Genomic DNA, 18161 nt, shown 5'->3' on the forward strand with positions numbered 1-18161 from the left:
TTACTTATTTATTTATTTTTTTCCTCACATCCTGCTGATGTTATCGATGTGATCTGTTTGGAACTCCTTTATTTTGTGCATCAGAGATGTTTATTTGTAACTACTAGTATACCGTACTATCGTTTTCTTTTTGGACCTTTGTTCTGGAAAAACAAATGTCATATTAAAAAACTAAATAAAGTTAAATAAAAAATATTTATTAATAATATTTATTAATATAAAATAATATTTTTTTTATTCAAGTACAGAAAAACAGCGATGTGCGTTTATTGACCACAAGAGGACGCTGTTTTGCCCTTCTTTCAGTTTAAATGGGCTATTGTTTACAAATCATTATCCCAGAAAACCTAATCACAGCAACACAAGCACATGCTTGCATTAAAACAAAACCAACTACTAAGAAACTTTTAAAAAAGAAAAAGAAAAAAAATCACTCAAACTTATGTGTGTGTGTATATATATATATACATACACATATACAGAGAGAGACGACCGGGGCTAGTTGTCACACAGAGAAGTTGCCACAAGAGCATCTCAGTTATCTAACTGAAAGCCCCCAAGAATCCACTATACAAAGATCATGTAAGAGCATTTTGTCAGATCTTATTGGGGCAAGTTGTCACTTTTGTTTAAAAAGCTATACGGCGAGAGCGGGGTGAGTTGAGCCAGTTTTTACTTATGGTGTGTTTAAAGTGAGCACAGGACAGTAATGGGTCCAACTTAAATATGTATATACATTTCAGGATGTTGTGCATCCTTGGGAATAATCACTTTGGATCTAAAATGAATTGCTTTCAAAATATGGCTTTCCAAAAAAAAAGTGGTCTCTTGGCTCAACTTGCCCCCAGTATGGGGTAAATTGAGCCTATGGAGAGGGCAAGTTGAACCACAAGGAATTAAACTGTGCCATTGATTATGCTGAAGTAAAACTGAACATTTTCACCTCATGCTATATCAAAGGAAAAGAAATTCAATAAAAACGACTTCTTAAAATTTATGCGTGAGCCTTGTGATGGACTGACCATCCATCCAGGGTTTTTCTCAACCTGATTTAAGATGCTGGGTTAAAATTAATGAAGTATAATGTAGAATTTCAGTAATATAATACTTTATAATCATGAGAAAGGGTGACCTACTGGCTCAACTTACCCCAGGACTTTTGGCTAAAATGACCCCATTCCTACCATTTTAACAAACTTCTATCATCCAGCAGTTTAGAGCTAACATCATGCTAAAAGTATAACCTCATATTATAACCTCTTAAAGCACAAATGCGTGTGATATTTGTCTGTAATTGTTCAGACACAAGAAGCATGAGTCCTTGAACATAACAAATGGATAACTCTTCATATATTTGTGGTCACATCACCAATTTTGTTTAAGATTGTCTAGAAACAAGGGGTGGCTCAACTTCCCCACAGGCTCAAATCACCCGGATCTCCCCTAAATGTTGTAATTTATTCAAATTATTGCTTGAACATGTCCAAAAACAATGATTTGATATTAATATTGCGTGTTATCTTTTCATTTTTTAAATATATATCATAATACTGTATAATACATACAGCTCAAGTGTTTTTTTCATGCACTTGTTTATGCCATGACTCTATGCATCATTCACACTGGAAGAGATTTTTTTTTTTAAAGCGCGCGGCAGCAGTCACGCAGAGCCCCGCCTGCTGTCCATGTGCAAGCCTCTCATGTCTCATGTCGTCTAGTCTCACGCTGTGTTTAGCATAAAATGTGTGTCAGTAGGACACATGCAGAGGGCACATGCAGCGTGGCTTTACCAGCACTTATCGTGCTCGAATAAGCGCATCTAGCTCAGCTCTCGCTTACACATCCGCCAATGAAAATGCACGCTTGAATCAAGAGGAAAGGGAAAGCTAGGAGATCATGGGGCACGTTAGAGTGAGATAAATCCCCGCCAAAGAGAACAACAGAGGTTGACGGCTCCCCTAAATCCAGTCACATTTGCCAGTCACCTGAAAACGTGATTGATGTGGGTGTGGAAGGCGTGTGCGTGGCTAAGAGTGAAAGTGGAGTATGACAGTCCCACAGAGATGCTGATGGCAATGAACGGGCAGACGCGAGACATCATCACCCAGCATTCCTAATGCGTCCTTCATACTAGATCAAGAGCAGAGTACAGGTAGCCGCGCGCGGAAGGTGCATCTGCACACCTTGACCAACTGTATTTTTTACCGACTGTTTGGCTCCGCTGCCAAATGCTCTGTGCGCGAGATACTGTCTGCCTTCTTTGGACTGCTCTCTGTATGCACAGGCTTTTCGTGACTTTTATACCTGTGTTCACCAGACTTTAACATACTGACACACAGACTTTCTTGAAGATAATAATTCTGAAGACAGAGGATCTTGAAAAACATATCAAGGATGGACAGCAGTCCTGGTAAGTTATACATTTATAATTATTTACTTACAATAATTATTTTTAATAATGTATTATTATTGCTGATATACTGCACTATTATTATTATTATTCATAAAAATAACATTGTTGGTATTAGTCCACGTGATTGTGCTTAATACCTCAAAATATAACTAATCATGTTTATTGTAATCAACCTGGCATTTCATGTAAATGCTGAACTCATAATTCAGTGCAATTTTAGGTTATATAAATGTGTGTTTTCTGATTAGATGGTGTTTAACTGCTCAATTTAATTAACAGATAATGCGGTAAAACCTGAGGATGCTTATTCTAAAAGCTTTGTAGTTTGGGGCAGGTTTCATATTATTATGATTACTATTATTATTAATATTTGTATTGGTGGCAGTGGTACTGGTGATATTGTTCCACTTCTTAATAAATGGAATAATACTCATAATCACTGTGCATTTCATTCAAAGCTGAGATCATAATTAAGTACATTTATGTGCAGAGTTTTGTGTTTTCTAATTAAACTGTATTTAGATGCTTATGGTTCTAAAACTTATTCCAGGCATGTTCATTCTAAAAGCTGCAAGTAGCATATGAAATTTACTCATAACAAAGACATTTTACTGTGTTGCATTGAATTACATGATACACACTGGTTTGCAGTTATGATCTAAGCAGGTGTCATGAAAGCATTGGCATGCTTTGATGATTGCGCTGGGCAGACTCATCATCAGTGCAGCATAAAGACTACAAAGTACATCTAAATATAGTATCAGTCTAGTCCAATGTGTGAAACACATAAATGATGGTGATAAACATTATCATACTTAGAGTAACTGCTGTCATAAACCCTGTGTAATTGCTTTCATGGAGTCTGCCTAGAAACCACGCATGTACACTAACAACTTCCTGCTACTAGCCATGAAAACAAACTCACGTGTATGTATGGTCCAAGCTAGAGATAAGTGTGCTGTCAAACTAGGCTCTGACATATCAGCACACTTTACTAGTGTAAACTAGGGTATGGCCATTAATCACATGAGATATTCAAAACAAACTTCATGCAACTGTAATGAAAATGAAAATGAAAAGCAGTATACTCGAGACATTGTTCACTGTCCTACCAACACTAAGTTGGGAAAGTTGGTGAGCTCTTGGGGAACATGGGTACTAATGCACTAAAGTTGCATTAGTTTTTCATTTATTTCATGAAGTTTGTAATAATTTAACTTTACTCAAGTGTGCACTAGCCTTCATCCAAGGAGGTTAACCGGTTAAGCTGATTTGGGTAGTGGTTCATTACAAAGGTTAGCTAAGGGCCAATTACATGCTGGCTCAGTCAACCAAGTCCACTTCAAGGTTAATTGACGGCTGATTCATTTACAAAAGCTGCAGTCACGTTCCGGAACAGGTGATGGAAACATTGTCTCGTACCTGGTTCACCCTCTCAACTCTGTGTTTGACAGAAAGCCTTGAAAGCATGTAAAACAAATACGAGGCACAATAACATGCTGCATAAAGTCGTTAAAGACAGGGAAATAATAACATTCGAACACATGACCTTTAAGTGGTAGACAACAGGAAACAAGGAAGCAGATTTTCTGTAACGTTTAACAAGTAAACACACTACATCATCTCAAACGTGTGACTTTAGATCCAGCTCACATGGAGTTCTAGGGATGCAACAATGTTGCAATTTTGACTGATACCAACTGTTTTTATGTTATGTCCAATAACCAATATGAAGTTTGATATTATAAGTCTATACAATCTTACATACATTAAAATATATTTGAAAAATATTTGAATGTACAGTATTAAAACTGGGAATATGAAAAATACAAATATATTATATATATATATATATATATATATATATATATATATATATATATATATATATATATATAATATATATGTATTTTTCATATTCCCAGTTTTAATACTGTACATTCAAATATAATAACCCAATAAAATGACCCAACAGGATTAACCCATCATTGGGGATATATGTGTGTGCGTGTGTGTGTGTGTGTGTGTAGGGTAACCGTGATTTCACCAAGTACAACATGTTCCTGGATCATCCTTGTTGATCCTGGAACAACTTTCCAATCAACCAATCAGAATTGAGGGATAACCCTTGTTAATCAGCTATCATTTCACACTGATTTTAGGAATAAATTATGGGTAGGGTTAGGTTTAAGGGTAGGAATTGGGTTTAGTCTATATTTTTGGACAGTAATGTTGATCCAGGATCAACAAAAGATGTTGATCCAGGAACATGTCTTGCTTGGCAAAATCACGGCGACCGTGTGTGTAGAGATAGAGAGAGTGCATTTTATACAAATGCTGAGATCATAATTAAGTACATTTACGTGCAGTGTTTTGTGTTTTCTAATTAAACTAGATGCACAATGCATCTTTTTCTTTCTAAAAGCTGCATGTTGGATATGAACTCTCTCTCTCTCTCTCTATATATATATGGCTGATGGTCACCGATATATCAAGTTCCCATTCAAATGTGCACTGTAAAAATTTTTACAGATATCCTAATGTGCTTCATATGGTAACATCTAATTAAACAGTTTTCATTTAAAAAGTCAAAAATATTACCCAAATCGACCCAACTACATCAGGTTACATAAGTCATTTTAAGGTTTAGATCAGATGAAATAGAATCAACTTGCATCTTCAAAAGAAGGCAAAAACTTAGGCAAAACTATGGCAAGTATGGTTTGGTTTACTAACCTACTGACTTCAGATGCTTTAGAAAACCGTGAAACTGTGACTATTGACTATTTATTATATGGTCCCCTTTATTTTCATTATTCGTGAAAAACAAATGCTGTGACATTTATGGAACTCTGTAACACGTTCCAAGGGTTTTAAATACACATCACACATTTAATATAGCCTATACTATACTCTGTTTACGCCAGTGAGTTCATACGAGGTGAATGAGAAGTTCCAGAGGCGATTTATGCAGGGTAACGGACCATCCACCCATCCCACACCCATCCATTCTATATAGCCGCTTGCTCTATTTTATAGCGCTTTTCGATTATAGGCTTCGATTTAGCTTTACTGGTGGAAGCGCAGCGCGCGCGTATCTTCCCACTGAACGCATCCCTAGCGCCTACAATAGTCCTCACGTGCATGCGCTTTTTCAGCCGCGTGCGGCGCGTGATTCCCACGCCCCCGCCCTCACTGCTTCTTTCAGTGATTCTATGTTTTGATGCAGATTGTGCGCTTGAAAGGGGGAGGTTGGTCAGTGGGTCAGCGATTTCATGCAGTCAGTGTAGCGCCTCATCACGTTTTCCCGCCTCATGCAACTTTTTGTTTTGGAGCGGTTCGCATAAACAGCCTCATGACAGCATGAGAACATTCTGCATTGTACGAAATGACCTATCCAAATGTACTTTTGGGGTTTGCTTTCCGAGATATTTTTTTTTTTTACGAAGTATAATATTATATAATATAAAAGAATATAATATTCTTACTAAATATATTTTGTAAATATTCAATGAAACCCCCCGGGGGTCTGAGAACGGAAAACTCTTGGCCTTAAATGGTACATGTTTGTGTGATTTTGACCCACTTTAGAATGGCAGATCTATCTGTATTAACCCATTTTATCTATAATATTCCTAGATAAGTGAGCACATCTCCTAGTAAGCAAATGTCATGCTTGTTCTAAAACAAGTTTTAAAAAGTGAAAGTATTTGTTTTTTAAAAATAATTTTACATACACAATTGCAACATGCACAACTCTTGCATCCCCTACCCACACAAATGCAGAAATGTTAAGATGGCGCATATCAAGGCAAATGTACTATAAGAAACTGCGGTCATGCAAGGCAGAGTGTTTCAGCTATTTTCCTCAAGGGAGGGAGGAAAGGAGACCATGCCAGTGTTTGAGACCAGGGAGGAGGGAATAATTGTCCCTGCAAAGTCCTCACGTTTCTGCCTTTGCTCACTAGCAGATTAGTGTTTGCATGGGTTGCCTAAGCTCCCAAAGAGACCTGCTGATTCTTCAATTAATGCTGGTGTTTCCACTGACCTTAATTTATACTGGCCTGCAATAATGCTAAGCATACCCAATACTTGACTATAAGAGAAACATTTTCAATTAAATTAAAATGTCTTTATTTTCAAAAATTATTAGACTTTACATAATAAATATTGTTTAAAAGCAGCTTCAATAGTGACATATATGACCAATGAGCAAGAAGAAAACTCTATAGAAAGATTCAACACAAATAACAACTTAATATTGCAAGGAGAGCTGAACACTGAGATCCTCACGTTTCTGCCTTTGCTCACTAGCAGATTAGTGTTTGCATGGGTTGCCTAAGCTCCCAAAGAGACCTGCTGATTCTTCAATTAATGCTGGTGTTTCCACTGACCTTAATTTATACTGGCCTGCAATGACATGTGCACGGCCGGCGCCTCATTTAGCTTGTAGAAACTGTATTATCTTTGCTGTATTGTCCCTCATATTACAAACTGGTTATTTTCGCGAAGGGCAGGACAAAGACAAAATAATATTGCACCTACCTATTTTAGATTAATATCTAATTAAAGCCTTAGACTGGTTTGCTCTCTTTAACCTCTGTGTGAGTGTGAGTATTTCTGTGTATGTGGGTGGGGTTTGTAAGCTGGGCAGGGCTGAGTTACACCTCAGGTAGGGCTCGCTATCACAAGGCTGTAACATCCTATGTCAACAAAAAGTCCCGCTGCACGTGCCAGTGGAGGGATCACAAAAACACTTGAGCTAAATAAATACCGTGTGCAGCATGTGAAAACACATGCAAAGGAGTAAGGCAGATATTTGCTGGCAGTTTGAACTTGTTTACCACAGAAGGGTTGCAAGTTCCAAAACACACACTTAAGGACAGTATTAAGGAAATATTTAGCCTACGTCATTGCTCATAAACACTACACAGTATTAAAGGCACTTCACCTAAAAACAACATTTGTTATCATTTACTCATCCTCATGCCAGGATATTTAACAATCAGTGACATACAATGGAAGTGGATGGAAAACAGAAACAGCCATGGTCATTACTGACTTTCATAAAAGCAGCTTGGACATTGTGTTAGATAACTCCTTTTGTGTTCCACACAAGAAAGATACTCATGTGTACTTGCAATGACATGAGGCTGACAAAATGTTCACAGAATTTTTATTTTTGGGTCAACTATCCCATGCTCTCTACACTCTAAAAAATGCTGGGTTAAATATAACCCAGCGCTTGGTTAAAAAGGGACAAACCCAGCTATTGGGTTGTTGGGTCAAAACAACCCAATAGCTGGGTTTGTCCCTTTTTAACCCAGCATTTTTTAGAGTGTAGGTTTGTGTCAATGCACTCTAAAAAAAATGCTGGGTTGTTTCAACCCAGCTTTGGGTCAAATATGGACTAACCCAGCTGTTGGGGTACATTTTTCAATTAAATTTTTAACCCAAAAGTTGGGTTGGTCCATATTTGACTCAAAGTTGGGTTGAAACAGCCCAGTATTTTTTAGAGTGTGTGGATCAATATATTTGTTATGGTGTTTGCTAGGGCATTTAGGGTTAGATTATTCAAAAATGTACACAATTTGCCATATAACTCGTACTACGCTCTCTGAAAAAGGTACAAAAGCTGTCACTGGGATGGTACCCTTTGAAAAGGTACACCTTTGTACCTTATTTACCCCTAAATGTTGTATATTAGTACCTTAAAGGTACATATTAGTTCATAAAATGTACATATTAGTACCTTTTGAAAGGGTACTGCCAAAGTGACAGCTTTTCTAGGAGTGTACAATGATACCTCAAATCATGCAGAATGTTGGAGACACAGGTGTTTGTTTGTTTTTTGTGACCGAATATTTTTGAAGGTGACAAAATTGTTAGGAAAACCCCCCTAAGATGTGGACTGAAAAGGGTCAAACGTCTTTGATTCAGAACATATAGAGACATCGACGCTTGACAGTAGCAACCACCTTCAAATACTTAAATAGTGTGAAAACTGCAAGGTCAACTTGTTTCCACAAGCAAGAACCATTTTACTTAGTAAAAATATCATTAATAAGTTAGTTTGCCTGATGAAAGCCACTACTGCATTGCATTGTTAAAGCACCATTGTGCAAGTGATTCCCGAAACGTTTTGGACACTGTGGCTTTAAATCGCATTCTCTTGGCCCAGATCTGACCGACTGTGTCCTCAGGTTGTTTAAAAAGCCAAACTGAAAGCCACGGTGCACATTCTACCAAAACGTGACTCCTCGTTGCCCCTCTCTCACAGGAAACGCATCTGCGTGGGAACCGTAACATTATCGCAAAGCCGACAAGGCAACCTCCGGCGTGCGCCCCCTTTTGTATGCGTTTGATACTCGCGATTGTTGCAGCTGTTTACACGAGACTGCGGATTTGGTTTGAGTAGGAACGGTGTCAGGAATCCATGTGAGGCGGCGGTCAGGTGTTGTGTAGTTTGGCTGGGGCACTATGCCAGGTCTATTATTGGAAAAGAGAGGCGGGAGAGCTCGCGAACACGTGAGACCGTGTCTCAGCTCATCCTGAGCGCATGAGTCATGACCGGAGAGGATGCGATAGGATGCAGAAGCTTAGAGGGAGAGAAAGAGAAACCTGTGGGGGAATGGAACTAAAACAAGCCGATGCTTTCATTTAAAGTAACGTGTGGCTATTAAACCAAACCATACAAAACATCTTGGGTTATTTCACCAAATGTGGAACGTCGCAATATGTTGCTGGGCAGCCGTCATTCTGACTGAGGAAACCTAACTCACTCCCAATCGATTAGATCATTACATCATCTCCCTCTTAATCGCTTGCAGCACCCTTAAATATCACGCATATAATGCCCCTACAACCTGACAGATAGCAAACAAACAAACAGGTACACCGTAGTATTGTCCTCAGTTTTTTTGAACCGGAAACTTTTTGATTAATCGTTTGAGTCGATTCTCAAAAACGGACTGAATCGGTCGGAGCTTTTCTCGAGTCAGAAACCCACTGGCTGAATTCAGAACAGCTGCCAAGTTATACATGTTCCTGGATGATCAACATCTTTTGTTGATCCTGAATCAACATTACTACCCGAAAACATAGACCTAACCCTAACCATAATTCATTCCTAAAATCTGAGGGAAATGATAGCTGAATAACAAGGGTGTAGAAACACCTGATCCTGGTTGTAAACCTAAAACTGACATTTCCTGTGAACTTAGCTCTTTGTTCCAGGACCAACAAGGATGTTGATCCAGGAAAACATTGTAATTAATGAACGTCTCTTTTCAAAACATCCATGAAAATACGAGAACCGATTAATAAACTGATAGCAAGGGCATTTGTAGTGAACCTAGAATTTGATGGTATAACGACAAGGATGTTACTCTAATAGCCAAATAGGAAATAATGAATACTGGAAATATATTGGAAATATGACTTGATAGCATGACAGTTATCAACAAATAAACAATCTCACATGCTGTTTAAATAAATAACATTTTATTAAGATATGCAAAAAGGCTTTCAGTCTAGATAGGTAAATTAAATATAGCATTGTTTAATGCCAATGCAAATTAGATTTGATTTGCAAATGAGCCAGTTCAACAAACTGAACTGGGACACATGACATGAACCCTAACTAACGTTTGACTAGGGATTTAACATGTTAAAACTTAAGGTGGTTTAAAGACTTACAAAAATGCAACATTAACAGTTTAAGTTAATTAATATTATTGTACAGTACACAATATATGTAATCGAAATGAAATTAACTAACAAAATAAAGTACCATTTTTATGTTTTTCCCAGTCAAAGGCTTCATATACTTTTGTATTTGTACAGGGAGTGTGATACTCTACGCTGGTAGCAATGGCAGTGCCAGTCCAAGCCCAGGAAGCCCCTCTAGTGGCTATCAAACCCAGTCTCCGTCTTCTCACTCCCAGCCCTCTTCCCCAGAGGAGGTCACCTTCACTGAGATTGGGGCCCTCAAGCAGCAAGGAAGTGTGGGAACGCCACCTTCTCCAAAACTGGTATTTCAGTTCCCTGAAATCTACAACAACTCTACTGCAGGTTCAAACCCGCACAGCTACTCCCATCCTATCGCTGGTAAAAGGCCTTGTGGATTCACTGGCACGTTTACCAGTAAGTGGGTTCCCTTTTTAGTACCTGCAACACACAAAGTCAGCATCTTCTTTCACAAAGGAATAACGAGTCCCCAATATTAAGGACATGTGTTCTTGTACGTCCTGACCCCATTCTCTCTCTGTTTCTATCTTTATCTGCGCAGAGACTGGAGGCATGGTGCTCCTTTGTAAAGTATGTGGAGATATCGCATCAGGTTTCCACTATGGTGTCCATGCATGTGAAGGCTGCAAGGTAAGACAGAACAAGCCTCTGATAAAACAAACATGCATGAGTCTTTTCTGTCATATCATTGTGGTTTATCATATTGTCTTTCGTTATTTGCAGGGCTTTTTCCGCCGCAGCATTCAGCAGAACATTAACTACAAGATGTGCGTGAAGAACGAGAACTGCCTGATAATGCGCATGAACCGCAACCGCTGCCAACACTGCCGCTTCAAAAAATGCCTGTCTGTTGGCATGTCCCGTGACGGTAAGAATTTTTGGAGGTTATCAGGGCACTGACATATGACAAATAGTGAAAAGTTGTATTTTCATAGCATTCTTCAGGCAAAGCACCACACCCGCCCCCTCAACCTACTTTCCTCTTTTAGTCTTGCACCACTGGTATCTTTTAAGAGAGCAAGTTTCTTTTAGTTTGGCTGTGCGCTCGTTTCTGTCTCTCGCTTGCCCTTTGTGGTCCCTTCTTTTTCTCGCCTCCTTCTCTCCATCGGTTTACCCTTCCCCCTCGTACGTTCCCTAAGCTCTGCCTCCCGATCCCTTCTAGAGACAATGATTTATGAGGGATGGAGTCACGCAGTCCCTGAAGCTATCTGTCATCTGGAAAACTGCAGCAAATACAAGAATTATTTTCAGAAATTGGAACGCGGGCGACTTGATTACCACGCTTGTGCCCTTATAACATCCTCAGCAATTAATGTTGTGCTGCAGCAAAAATTAAGCAAGGGATGCAGAAAAAGCCAGGCATCTGAACTCTTCAGAAGAACAATGCCTCATCCGATTGCCTTTGGAGGTGATTTAACCCCGAATAACACTGAAATTAACAATAAATCTTGTCCGGTGAACTTTTGAGGAAATCTAGCAAAATAAACTGACACTTGTACATTGTGACCTATTTAAGACTTCCGTCAGGTTCTCAGCATCATTTCACACGGCGTTGCCAGCGGATTTGCATGAAAGTTAGGTTGGCTATGATAGCAGATTGTACTGGATGTTGTTCTAAAAGGGCACTAACAGAAATGAGTCTATTGGGTACAAAGTGGAGGAGGTAAACAGTCATTTTAACCCTGGTTCCTGAAATTGTTAGGGCCCACAACCTAGAAACCTGTTTCTCTGACGGGTTCTCTTGCACAAACAGGAAAACCTCATGTAACTGCATCAAATACCACAATAAAGTAGAGGCCCTGATTTCATCTCACTTCACTGCAGTCTTTAGTTTAATTTCGGTTGTGTGATACAAACAGATGTTTGGTTTGACACGATGGGGAGGCATGGTTTCACTTCCGCTATGAACTTGCTATTTGATAGACTAGTAATCAGTGCAGCGCTCTGGGGCTATGTGTGTCACATTGTTTGCACAGGATGAAGCACCGTAGTCTTGATATCAGATTAATACTGAGAATTTTACCTGAATTCTGGTTCATCAGGTTTAAGTGAAATTGAGAATTGATTTATTGGAATTTCAACTGGTCACACACCACCGGAAGTTGAATTGGAATTTTAATTGAAATGAAAGGAAGAGGAATTTACTGAATTGCATTTGAAAGAAACTCAACACTGGCAATGCATTCTAGGAAATGAAGTGTTACGTTAAACTTTGTTAAAACAAACCTAATAAATAAACTTTTGTTAAACCAACATTCAAAGTTTTAACTCTGCTCTTCTAGTGAAAAATATGTAATATGAACTTTATTGAATTTCAGTTCATGTTAATTTTACTGCCTTACATTCAAAGGCAAAGTGCAATTCTGCATCCTGTTTGCTACACTAATTAAGACTGAGCTGAAATTCAGGAAATTGAGGAAATTGAATTGGAATGTGAATTGGAATGACAGTAAGGGGAATTCACTTAATTGCAATTGAAAAAAAAATCTATCTATAAACATAACTTAAACTTTTAAAAACTTTTTTTTTTTTTTTTTTTTTTACAAAATAAGGCACTGTCAGACCAACATTCAAAGTTTATTTTGATTTTCTAGTTAAAAATTAAGCTATATCAATTTAGAATGAATTTTAATTCTGCTTCCCTACATTCAATTTCTTAGTCCAATTATGGATCCTGTTTGCTAAGCAATAAAAATGAAGCTGAAATTCTGGAATTGAATTGCAATTTAAAAGGCATTTTCAGTTCAGTTTTGAATGGCACACAACCCTGATTGGTAAATGGCAAGTCAGTTGTGGACTTTGCAATGCAAGGGTAACGCATGCAACCATTGCATGTTAGTTACAGAAAAGCGAAAAAAAATGTATCCCTTCGTTGGCTTATCTCATTTTCTCAGATGCAGGTGTCGTGAGACATATATGATATATGGAACATCTCCGCTCTTTGCCTTCCTTCTGCTCTCATCTTGTAAACCCATGTACCATAAAACCTTTTGTCTACTGCCACCTCAATCTGCCAAATGACATTGTGCTCTCTTCTCTTCTCTTCTCTTCTCTTCTCTTCTCTTTTCTCTCTTCTCTTCTCTTCTCTTCTCTTCTCTTCTCTTCTCTTCTCTTCTCTTCTCTTCTCCTCACCCCTCCTTTCCTTACCACAGTCATTAGTTTCTCTCCCAATTACCGTGACATTGTCATCACGTTCTGCTTGACCCACTGCCCTACTTACGGCTTCAGAGAGGAGTGAGAGTAGCATAGGGATGAAGGGGAGGTAGTGACGGAGAGAGAGATGAAGAGTGGGGGAGGTAACATATGGTAGCATTGGTGCTATTTTTAGATTCAACAGCTGACAGATTTACTTAGAGGAGAAGGTGGTGATGGAGAAAAAAGCGAGGGCCTTGTAAAAGATGCGAAAGCATCCAAAACAACATTAACGCATTTAATGATCATCAATATTTTACACCACAACGACCAGAGTTGTCTCCTACACATTAGCTGTGCTATTTTTGTGTTTTTTGTTTTCACTTCCAAAGGAATTTTCAGACAATATTTGATTTATTTTGTCACACTAGGTTATTTCTGATGCTGCCATGTGCTTTATTATAAAAGAAATGGGACATGGACATTTTGATTACTGATCAGGCAGGATCTTTTCATCAGTGATTCGCATAGAAAATGCAGTAATTTCACAACATTTTGTATTTTTAACATTGACTATGACTCCTTTTCTTTTCAGATTAATTGTCTTCAATGCATCCCTGGCATTTATTTAGTCTAAAATGTAATATTAAAGCCAATATGAAATGAAAATTCACCATGCATTTAAAGAGATATTTCACCCATAAATGAAAATTCTATCATTAATTACTCACCCTGACTTACTTTCTTCTGTGAGATATAAAAGAAGATAATTTGAAAAAATTCTCAGAGTTTTTAACCATATAAAGAAAAAGCGTGGTGTTCAGTATTGTTTTGGATCCCACTGACCTTCACTGTATGGACAAAAGCAGTTTCTTCAATTCTGTGTGTTTCAGGAAAGTAAAAATCGTACAGCTTTAGCATGACATGATGGTGTGAGAACAATGACAGACTTAAAAGGATAGTTCACCCAAAAATGAAAATTAGCCCATAAATTACAAACCCTCAAGGCATCCTAGGTGTACATGACTTTCTTCTTTCAGACGAATCCAGTCGGAGTTATATTAAAAATTGTTTTTGATCTTTCAAGCTGTTTAATGGCAATCAGCGGGTGTTGCAGTGCATCAGTCCAAAAGAAGTTAAATAAAAAGCGCCCATCTATAATAAAAAAAGTGTCTCACACGGCTCCAGGGGGTGAACAAAGGCCTTCTGTAGCGAATCGATGCGTTTTTGTAAGAAAAATATCCATATTCAAAATGTAATAATCACTTTAATCTAGCTGTTGTACACGGAAGCAGCTCCGGGAGGATGACGTATGAGGTCAGCGTTGCGCATGCGCCGCTCAGAAGTGACGAACGCAGAAGCAATGTCAGAGGATATAAGCCAAGAGGGGACTGGTTTTCTTTTGCTAAAGTAAGGAAACTTTGCTTCCTTTGCTCCTGTTAACGAACGTTGGTTTTCACGAGACTCACCGGTGCATGCGCAACGCCGACATATGACGTCATCCGCCTGGAGCTGCTTCCGTGTACAACTGTTGGCGCAAGCTACATTAAAGTGATTATTACGTTTTGAATATGCTTTTCATTTTATATAAAAAAAAACATTACTGCATTTTGAATGAAAAACATTAAACATTACAAATATTTTGCCTTTAAAATAACATGTACAGATAAAGCAGACAATAATAATAACAAATACATTTATTAAGAAAGCAATTTTCATGTTGTCAACCAATTGTTTCTCTCTCTGACCCCTAGCTGTGCGTTTCGGCCGCATCCCAAAACGAGAGAAACAGCGGCTTTTGGACGAGATGCAGAGCTACATGAATAGCCTCAACGAATCGTCCACCATGGGCATGGAAACCTCCCCACCACACGAACCTCCTCCCAGCCCCAGCGAGAACCAATCCAAAGAGGCCTTATCCCGAGCCTACCAGGACATCTTCACAAACACACAGGACCACCTGAGCAAGCGTGCGGGCAACATGAACACCAGCAGTAGATCGAGCACCTTTCAAAACAGCCCTTCTCAGGACAGCAACTATCCTCATGTGAACCCTCTCGTGGGGTATCACGCGACTACTCATGAAAGCTTCACGGCCCCGCCTCGCTGCCCAGTTGCTTCCAGCAACAGCAAATGCCCGGTCTCATTGGTGGACAATAATCGGTACAGCTACGCTGCTTCATTCAGCCAAAATCACTCCCAGTCTAGCGTTAGCCAGCCTTCACAACCTACTCAGGCCGATTACAACATCTATGCAGCTGGCGAGTCCCAAAGCCAGGCCTCGTGTCCGTTTAAGTTGGCTGCTGGCTCCAAAGTGCTGGTGAGGAATGTTTCAAGATATATATACACTCTTAAAAATAAAGGTTTATTTTTATTGGCATCTTTGTTTCCATGAAGAACCTTTAACATCCATGGAAACTTTGTATTGTACAAAAGTTTCTTTATAGTGGAAGAAGGTTTGTTAGATTATTACAATGTTTTTACATTAAGAAAATTATGGTTCTTTTAAGATCTGATCACTGATAGATTCTTTAGGGAACCCAAAATTGTTCTTCTATGGCATTGCTGCAAAAAGCTGCTTTTGGAAGCTTTATTTTTACAAGTTTGTCATAAGAGTGTTTCTATCATTTAAATCTATAATTTAAGATCAAAATATGAGAATAGATCAGTAAATTTACTCTTGTACTGTGCTTAAAAGTCTTTACCTAATTTGGTGTTCCCTGACAAAAATGGACTGGCCTTTTAAAAATTGCTTATAAATTTCTCATTGTGCAATATTATCACCAAATCTTGGATTCAATCTTTTTGTCAACAGTTAGCACAGTTTTTTTTTTTTTTTGGAACTGATTGGTCTCAGGACTTACTGACCTCAAAAAAAGCATTATTTGTGGAAAATTTTGGCAATATTCACTCAAAAACTAAGGTTAGTCAGTACAAAAAGAAATACAAAACCTGTGCTAATTGACAGAAAACAAGTTGACAAAAAGACTGAATTCAATATTTGGTAATAATATAACATAACGATAAATTTATTAAGTGATTTTTTGTAGGCCAGTCATTTTTGACTAGGAACATCACAAGTGTAACAAGGTGGGGAAAAATATCCTAGAAAAGTACAAAGATTATTGCTATACATTTTTTTTTTTTTGGGAGAGAAGTTGTTTTACCCTGTGTGAGCAAAGTCAGTAAGTTTTAATCCAATGCGATAACCCAAACACAACATGAGGGTTAAGCATACATGCTAATAAAAATATGATATACCATCTCTCACATAGGCCTGTCCACTGAACGCATGCCCAGTGTCAGCACCTGGCGTCTCCAGTCAGCAGGTGTGGGAGTCTTTCTCACGGTGCTTCACGCCGGCTGTACGTGAAGTGGTCGAGTTCGCGAAGGGCATTCCAGGCTTCCAGGAGCTTTGCCAGCATGATCAGGTCATGTTGCTCAAAGCAGGCACTTTCCAGGTACTATTTACATAACCCTCGAATTTCTCCTGAAGTTTACTTTCCTTTCTGTACTATTAAAAGTGAAGTGAGTCATTTCTAGGCCACTAGCAGCACTTAACCAAACAGATTTCCCAATCAGCCTAACTCAAACTCACTGGTTAAGCCAAAGTTTGACATGTCAGATCACTCAAAACAAACACAGCATTGTGTAGATAGCGTCAACATGTTAACACCCTTAGGGACATCAACCTACAAATGGCGAGAGTATATTGAGAGCGAAAAAAATACATCACCTGAGTCAGTTTTTTTTTTGCCTCCATCTGATCTTGCTGTCTGTTTGCAGGTGCTTATGGTGAGGTTTTGCTCACTGTTCAACCACAAGGAAAGAACAGTGACTTTCCTGAATAGGCAGACGTACCCGCTGGTCACCCTTAGGGGTCTGGGCATGGGCTTCTTGCTGAATGCCATGTTTGAGTTCAGTTCCAAGCTGAGCTCTCTGGGCCTGGAGTCAGATGAGATGGCTCTCTTTATGGCTGTGGTGCTGGTTTCTGCAGGTGAGAGCAGCACAGGAATCAGATTAATTAGTGCTATTTGCTAAGGTGTGCATCACTATTAGTATTGCTCATGCTAAGTGTTGGAGATTTTAATAATCCCCTAACATTAAGATAATGATTTATAATAGGGGTGATCATTAGTGCAATATTAAAATTCTGATAGATGCTGATAAACTGATTACTTTTATGTTCTAGCATTTAACTGATAAATCGCAGATAAATGGTTGATATCAATTTAAAACTCAAATAGAACTCTGTTTAAACACAAATTTCATGTCAGTACAAACATCTGTCTTCTGCAAGAAACAGAAGAAGATATTTTGGAGAATATTTCAATAGTTTTTATACAAACAATGACAGTCATTGGGGCCCAAAACAACTCTGACTTTCATTGTATGATGAAGAAGAAAAAAAGAAAACACTGAGACCAAAAATACTAAATTAAATACATTTACTAATAATATACTAAATCACATTTTTATTTATTTAATTTTTTTTAATTAAAATAAAATGATTTTTTAAATCAAACATAAAACACTAAAAACTCAACTATAAAACACTATCAATCACCAAAAAATGAATAATTTTAAATGCTGAAAAAAGTGAATTTAGGCATCACAAAATTATAATGTACAATATGAAAAGTGGATATTTATTTTGGGATTTGCTAAATATTCCATTCAACAGTGTTATTACATTATAGTGTAGTGCAATTAAATATCCAATATTGAATATGAAACAACAAAAAGTCTAAATGGCCAATACACTAAATAGCCAACATCGCTATATATGAAATACAAATATGTGACCCTGGAGCACAAAACCAGTCTTAAGTCACTGGGGTATATTTGTAGCAATAGCCAAAAATGC

At 38.2% G+C, this 18161-nt stretch overlaps 1 protein-coding gene across 1 annotated transcript in view; it reads left to right on the top strand.

Moving 5' to 3' along the window:
* Nucleotides 1-1795: 1795 nt before the first annotated feature.
* nr1d4a (nuclear receptor subfamily 1, group D, member 4a) overlaps nucleotides 1796-18161 on the top strand; it is a 17406-nt gene continuing 1040 nt past the window's right edge. Inside the window, exons 1-7 of the mRNA XM_016498827.1 lie at nucleotides 1796-2410; nucleotides 10259-10558; nucleotides 10704-10792; nucleotides 10886-11030; nucleotides 15049-15614; nucleotides 16570-16755; nucleotides 17081-17291. Coding sequence (XP_016354313.1) covers nucleotides 2395-2410; nucleotides 10259-10558; nucleotides 10704-10792; nucleotides 10886-11030; nucleotides 15049-15614; nucleotides 16570-16755; nucleotides 17081-17291 — 1513 coding nt within the window. The 5' untranslated portion in view covers nucleotides 1796-2394. The remainder of the gene's footprint in view (nucleotides 2411-10258; nucleotides 10559-10703; nucleotides 10793-10885; nucleotides 11031-15048; nucleotides 15615-16569; nucleotides 16756-17080; nucleotides 17292-18161) is intronic.

This window comes from Sinocyclocheilus anshuiensis, unplaced genomic scaffold, assembly GCF_001515605.1.
Source record: "Sinocyclocheilus anshuiensis isolate Anshui unplaced genomic scaffold, SAMN03320099.WGS_v1.1 scaffold78, whole genome shotgun sequence".
In the NCBI taxonomy this organism is placed as follows: Eukaryota; Metazoa; Chordata; class Actinopteri; order Cypriniformes; family Cyprinidae; genus Sinocyclocheilus; species Sinocyclocheilus anshuiensis.